The 7616-nt window shown below is 43.0% G+C and overlaps 1 protein-coding gene across 1 annotated transcript in view; it reads right to left on the reverse strand.

Annotated features, from left to right (window-relative positions):
* The window catches only part of LOC147187880 (B-cell lymphoma/leukemia 11B-like), a 36691-nt gene that overhangs the window by 23240 nt on the left and 5835 nt on the right, over positions 1-7616 (reverse strand). The window contains exon 2 of the mRNA XM_086099694.1: positions 47-430. Within this exon, the coding sequence (XP_085955820.1) occupies positions 47-430 (384 nt within the window). The remainder of the gene's footprint in view (positions 1-46; positions 431-7616) is intronic.

Raw genomic sequence — 7616 nt, forward strand, 5'->3', positions numbered from 1 at the left:
GTCCACACTAACACCAAAAGACAGGTTCAGATGTGTGTCCTCATACCTCCTTTCTCCTGTTTGGGGCAGATTCCTTTGGCCGGAGTCAGCCTTCTGTGGGCATCCTCGTCCCTGCCGGGCGTCACCTGCACGCCCACCTCCACAGGCATTAGAGGAGGCCCCCTTCCCATCTCCAGGGCGTGGCCCCGCGGGGAGATGGGAATGCTAGCGGCGCCGCCCGCCTCACCGGGCTTGACGGAGAAGGAGCCCGGCGCACCCTGCGGCGGCCCGCGGCATAGGCGGCGTTTGTGCTCGATGAAGACCAGGATGTCCCCCAGAGGGAAGTTGGTCTGGCACTGGCCGCACGTCAGCAGGTCGTGCTCCTCGGGGCCCCGGAGGGAGGCGGCGGGGGCCGGCGACGGGGATCTCGCCGTTGCATCATTGGCGTCGGCTGCAGGAGGAAAAAGACAATGCCCGGGTGTTTATATTCAGAGACGAGGAAAAGACGACTGCAAAAAAAAAAAAAAAAACAGGTAACAAAAGTCGCCGCAGTGTGTATTTGAATAGAAGAACAAAGGGGATTGGTACAGAGCCCTGTGGTGAATAGCGAAAATCCAAGTAATTCACACCCAGGCAAATGTTTTGTAATTGCCTATAGATTTCACAAGATGGCACTTTTTTGTTCAATTAGACTTCCTTGGTACCAAGATGCCACAAAACGGCGCCACAAAAACTTCTTTTTTTTTTTTTTTTTGGTTTTGTTCAGATTTTTCACATTGTGATTGTCATCTGTGGAGCCAGAAAAAAATTGCAAGCCTATTTGGACTAAGTGGAGTAAACGTACGAGCCTCACCAATGCCGACGTATATTTTGAAGCTAATGGATTTGCGCTTAAAATAAAAACTGGAAGAAAATGTTGGCAGACAGACAACAAGCACTTTTTGCCTTGATTTGCAGTAGTTCACTTGATCCGTTTGAAATTCCCACTTTTCTCCTCCTCACACTTCAGGCCTTATATCGAGATCAAGGGAGCATCCTAATTGATTTTTAGACTCAAACTGGCTGTATGCTATCCGTTTGTGTTCTATGTCACAAATACACACAAAGACACACACACACACACACACACACACACAAAATCCGGTGGTGAGATTACCCGATAAGAGAAACCGACATCATCGTACCAAGTTCATGGAATACAACAAGCCAGCAGACACCTGCTTGCCTTATCTGCCACACATCGGCATGGATGGCATCCAAAAACACTGCCTAACGCGTGTGTGTGTGTGTGTCTGTGTCTGTGTCGGGGGCCAGGAAGCTCTTCATCTTAACATTGTATGCTGGGTTTCCGCTGGCGGCCTTCACTTTTTTTGCAGAGCGCTGTCTCTCTCTCACACACACACACACACACACACACACACACAAGGCCGCATCCATCCTGTGAGTGCATGCATGCATGTGTGTGGCACAAAACAAAATAGGGTGTGTGTGTATCTGGGTGTGCGTGCGAGTGTGCAGGTGAATCAAATAGTGTATTCTCCGCAGACATAAAATCTATAGAGGTCCTGTTACCAGAGTAAATCTCATTCTTCACACATCTGACACGGACATTAATAACCATCACACACACACACGTACACACACCCCTGTGGCGTTGACACAGTCCCTCCGCTTAACGCAAATCCCTAGTGGATGACCTCAGAAAAAAAAATGTCCCTTTCCCTTAGCCGGAAGCTCCGAGGAGGCTCCAGGTGGCATGGAGGAGGAAGGGGTGTCTGGGGCCGGCGTGTACCCAGGGAGAGGTGCTGATGCCTGGGAGAGATGCACACAACCTCCATCTCCCTTCTCTCCAAACATGACATCTCTAATAATTGCTCAGGCTAAGATAACGACTGTGTGTGTGTGTGTGAGTGTGTGTGTGTGTGTGTGTTATCAGTGCAGAGATCCTAAACTCCATTATCTCCCATCTCAAACTGTCGGAGCACCGTCGCTCCTCCAAACTTCGCGCGCCGCTTTTCCATCCCCCAATTTTTCCTAAATGTTTTGCTATTCCGTCACCCCCTTTATGGGAAAAAAAAAAAAAAAAAAACACCCTCGCACCCCCACACCTCCGCCCCGCATTCGCCTTCGTTCCGCTCCCGACATGGAAGGCTGGCGCGGTGCCAGATCATTTCCATCTCATCATCTTTGGCAGCGGCGAAGGAACACAAATGCATATTTACCTGCGGATCACACAGCTTGTGGCCGGCGTTCGTGGAGAAAGGCGCACGTACGCGCCGCTAATAGATGCGCGCCGCGGCCATGTTGCGGGCGTGCACGTGAGCCGTATATTAGAGGGGGAAATCTCCGAGCTAACAACACGGCGCGTTGCTATTTGCGGCGGAGACGATGAGACAGGTGGCGAGATGGCAACGGGAGGGAAGCCAGCCATGCGGAGTATTTAGATGATAGAAAAGGGGTTGCACAAAGCGCGGACCACATAAGAACCGTCGCCGTCCAGGATTTGCCTTTATCAAGGGTGCCGGTGCGCTTTTGAACATTTTCGGAAAACAAGAAAAACTATCAGGAAATTTCAAAGAGGAAGAAAGCTTTGCGGAAAACACAATTTTTTGGAGTGATATTGTGACAGTTAAAAAATAAAAATAAAAAGACGTGTGAAGATGCCATTAGATGCAGTCATGTAGCCCTTTTGTCCGAAATTGAGTTCATGTCCTTGGTTATTTTTTTCTCCACATTTTGTCTACTCTTCATAACAATATCGTCAACATTACTTTGACCAATTAGCGGCTAGCTAAAATGCACTTTTATTTATGTTTGTTTTATTTTGTTTTCAGATCATGACTGACATTGAATTGACTATGACACCAGGCCCACCTACTTGAGTCGCCTGTGCCGCTTGGACGAAAGGTAGGCCCTTTGTTTGTTAGCTTAGCTGCGTAAGCGAACTTGAGTAAGAAGAGTCTCTGGTACAAGTACTTATTCGACTCCTGAGTTCTTACACACCAAGTAGACATTCTCTGAACACAAAATTAAAGCACGCAATTAAATTGTAATTTATGAAAACATAGTGTCGTAACGTGATTAAATAGAAGGTTAAGATTTAAATGGTGCGTGTGACATGGCAGTATAAAAAAAAAATTAAAACATCCATTGCTTGAAAGTGTTTTAATAGCATATAGATGCTATTTGTCAGCCCATCTATGGTGTTTGGCATTATATGTTAGCATAAAGCTAGCAGAAGGCAAATTTGGACGTTGATTTGAAATCCTCACATGTATTAATCTTTGTTTGATGTTTAGTTTGACAGCAACTCATCTCAACTGGGAGTGACATTAAACAGCTCGAAGATTTTTTATTTCTTTTTTTGATCTTATCACTATTTTCCAAACTGCTGTGTTCTGTCAGATGAGTTGGGTTGCCTGTCACCGTATGCACGTTTCAGCCGAAGGACATTAAAAAAAGACCGAAGTCAAAACTCTGGTTTCCAGGAACTGCTGCACTCAAGAAAAATATGCATACCAAAAAAAAAAAAAAAACATTTTTTTTAAAATCCACTTGAGTCACTCAATATTTGCACGCACGCGCGCACATAGTTGAGATGTTATGTACAGTCCGTAAGATTGCAGGGCAGTGAGATAACACTGACAGTCATGACAAACTCGGACATCTCATTCAGGCTGCACCCCTTTCTCACCTGTGTGGAAGCACACATGCAGGCAGCAACTAAGCATGGAATGTTTGCAAAGGGGAATGTGTATGTGTGCGTGCGTGCCCAGGAACACAACTCACACGCACAGGCATGAACACACAAAGGGGTCAAAAAAAAAAAAAAAGAAAACATGCTCAAGTCTGTAGCGGCGTGAGAGCCTGTCAAACACGCGGTCGAGCCGTGAAACTCGAGCTACTTGGCCCGCTCTCACTCTTGCTCTCTCTCACTCACACACACACACACACACACACAACTGGGAGTCCGGCAGCCTTAGGGCGCCCCCTATCTGCCACCGGCGTCACTACTGCACCCCACCCCCCTCATCTTCACAGAAGCTCAGCCGAGGGTCTCTTGCTAGCTCCTATTAGCATCAGCGCATAAACAAGATGATACGTGCATGTGATTAATTGCTATTTTCATTGTATTTTTCCTTCAGTTTTCTGATTGTTGCCACTTTTTTTTTCTTTCAAAAATCTATTTTAAAAAAACATCTTTAAATGAGGTGTAAAAACTTGATTTTTTTTTACATTTGGGCTTTATAATTGGACAGCAACATTTTTTTAAATCAATTTCCTAATCAGCATGCTTTTACATGGCGAAATTAAAAATGCTCCTTCTATGGTTGTTTTTAATGTTTGTCACATTTATTGTGAATGCAGTCATCATTCATTTGAAGAAAAGACTGACAGTGAAAAGACACCAGAACAGAAATCAGGAAACAGCAATTTACGGTTTTCAAAATAATGTAATTGTGATTTTTTTTATTGCCCCCCTCAGTATTGCGATTGCGATTTAATATGCGACTTTTTTTTTCAAGGTCCCCCTCCGATGTATTTTTTAAGCAACACAAGCAATCTATTAATTTAAATTACAATAAACTAAAATTTTACCCGAAAATAAAGTTGAATGTAACTCAAATGAAAGAAAAAGACAGTTTCATCCTCGACTCGAATTCAAAGTTGTTCACGTCCTCAACACTTTGACTTCGACGACGTGACAAAAGTGGACCGCGTTAAGTGTGGTGTAAACACAAGACGATTAAGTCAGATGACAACGACGACAACAAAAAATACAAACATTCGACGACATTGATTTGAAATGCGATTCATGGTTCAGCCGTACAACAGTAAGACGATAACGACTGTGTGTGACAAGGCAAAAAATGTTACGCTGCATGGGGGGTTGGAAAGGTAAAGGTAGCTAATAATTGACATCTTTAGTTTTAATAATAAGAGTGGGGTTTTTTTCCTTCGATTTTTAACCCTATTTGGGGCTCAGGCTTTGTTCCATGAGTGTAATTTGCGCTCCGGCCGAGGTTCTTCAAAGTGAGCTGGAGGGGGTGTTTTGCGAGCTTACATCAATGGCCTTTAATAAATCTCATAAAAAAGCCTAATGGTAGCGATCCGGCCGATATAAACGCTGCCTGGTCGAGAGGAGGGGGGGCAAAAATTCTCTGAGTGGAATTTAAAAGAGAGAGAATTTTGCACAAAACGGGCACGCTGCTCCCCACTCCTGCTTTCTTTGATTGCATTTTCCCAGGGAAAAAAAAAAACACCAAATACGCCCCCAGGGGAGCGCGGGGTGGGATGGGTGTGGAGGGGGGGTCCTGTTTATCCCCCCCCCCCAAAATGATTACAAACAGCAGTGTCAAATATAGCTTGGCTTTATCTTAGTTTGGCTCTTGTTTTTTGGGGGGTTTTTTTTTTTTTTTTGCAATTCATTTTATCGAAAAGTTGAATTAAAAAAACGTAAGGAGATTTTGTCATCATTTTTGGATCATTTTTGTGTTTAATTTTGTCTTTTTTTTCTTATTTTTGTGATTTTTAAATGTTTCTTCTTTAAGTGTGTTTGGTTGTTCCGTCTTGAATTTTTTTTCTTTTTTTGTGATTTTTTTTTATGCTTTTATTTTTCTTGACTTGAACATTTCAATATTATGTTATTATTTTTTCCTTTTATCCAAAACTTTGCATCATTTTTTTCCACGTCACATTTCTCCAACTTTACAAACATTTGCTTTTTTTTCTCCACTTTTTGCTTTTATCTTATTAGACCCCCCCCTCTCCCCGCCCCATTAAATACAAGGAAAGCTCCGTCAGTGGAATTTAGAGAAGGAAATTTTTTGCTAAACAAAATTGCTTTCCCCTCCTATCCTTGTGTTTCCTTGCTAAAAACACACACACACACACACAAGTATGCCCCCAGGGGTGCTGTGGGTGCGGAATGGGGGGCAGGAGGTTGAGGGTGGGTAATGGGGGGGGGCTTGCATTGCATGTGGGTGATTCTCACTCTCTTTGGGAGTGAACGACACCAGCGACGACATCGCAGATGGCTGCAATCAAAAATTCAAACGACAAGCGGCCTCACTTTAGCCTCCGCCGCCCCCGCAGGCGGCGAAGCGCTCCAGACGGGGGGTGGGGGGGGAAAGGCGGCCGAGCTCCCGCCGATCCCCGCCGTCGCCGTAGATGACTCGACGAGGCGCGATGTGGGCAGATAGGCATCGGCGTTTGACAAACTTTTTGCGCGATAAGATAGCGAGCGAGCGAACGAGCGCAGCGTACAAAATTCATCAGATGTGCTCGGCTGACGATGCTGAAATATTCAAGCAAAATGAGGGAACAAAGTGAAATGGCCGACAGCCAATCGGAAGCCAATCAACGCCTGTGAGCTTGTCGTCTGCTTACTTACACTCCGTGTGTGTGTGTGTGTGTGTCTGTGTGTGTGTGCGTGCGTGTGTGCGTGTAGCCATATGGTGCAAATAAGAGAAGGGAGAAAAAAGTGTGCAGATCAGATTAGGGAAAGGCGCATCCGTTATACGTGACGCCTTTCGTCAAGCAGCTAACGCATGCTAAAGTTCATGTTAGGCCTAAAAACAACAACAACAAAAAACGTCTTTGTGGGGATTTTGTCAAGTGATGATCACGATAATCCATGTTATCAGTCTGGCTTGATAATCGATATGTTGCAAGAATAGCGAAAGGTTGCGAGCTAGCTCACTGGGGGATGGGGGGACGTCTTATTTGATTGTTTTTTTTTTGTTTTTTTTTAATGGCTTTAATGTTACAATGTGACAAAAGAGTGATAAAATACTCAACATGCTCAAACGTTGGGTTTCGGATAGGGTTTTTTTTTGTGGCTGTCTTGTAAAAAATGTCAATTTTTTTTCCTTCTGTCTAAATCTTGATGTCCATTGAATAGAATTTTTGTCGTTGTGAATTTCTTCTTTTTTTTCCCCCCATCTCAAATTTGATGCCGGATGAAAAGCATTCGTCAAAATTTGATTTTTTTTTTCATATGTATTTTTGTTGATTTTTGGTCAATTTTGGGATTTATCATTTTTAACTCGGACCATTGGAAAAACGCGTATCCCCCAAATATTATCATCAGACTTTGACAATTTTTTTTGGTTTTGGTTTTGTTTTTACTTCTTACTATCCAAAACCTGACGTCCACGTAAACATACGCATACCTCCCAAACGTTTTTTTTTGTGTTCTTTGAATCTATCTTCTAATCTAAATCTTAAGATCTTTGTTTTCCAATCCAAATTTAATGTCAACTAAAAACGTGGACGTCCGATTATTTTTCCTGAAGTTTGTTTCTGTTGTAAGTGCGCACATCATGTGGTGATAACTTTTTAATCTTTTTTTTTTTTTTGTCTTTTCCAAATTTCTCCAAATGTACTTTTTTTCTTTTGCTTGTTTTATTTTCATGTTTCTTTTGTTTGTCCAAAACTTAAAGAATATTTTGTTGTTGTTTTAAAAAGAGAATAATTGCTAATACCTCTGTTTTATTGGAAAGCAACAATTAGCGTTTTTTTTCTTTTCTACTATTTCCAAAATATCTCTACATCATGTTTAACCCATAGTTATTCTTATTTTTAAATCCAAAACACATAATTGTTGCTGCCCTGTTTTTAATTTTTAAAAACTC

The sequence above is a fragment of the Hippocampus guttulatus genome, chromosome 20 (assembly GCF_054856545.1).
Source record: "Hippocampus guttulatus isolate MCC_2025c chromosome 20, RoL_Hgut_1.0, whole genome shotgun sequence".
NCBI classification, from domain to species: domain Eukaryota; kingdom Metazoa; phylum Chordata; class Actinopteri; order Syngnathiformes; family Syngnathidae; genus Hippocampus; species Hippocampus guttulatus.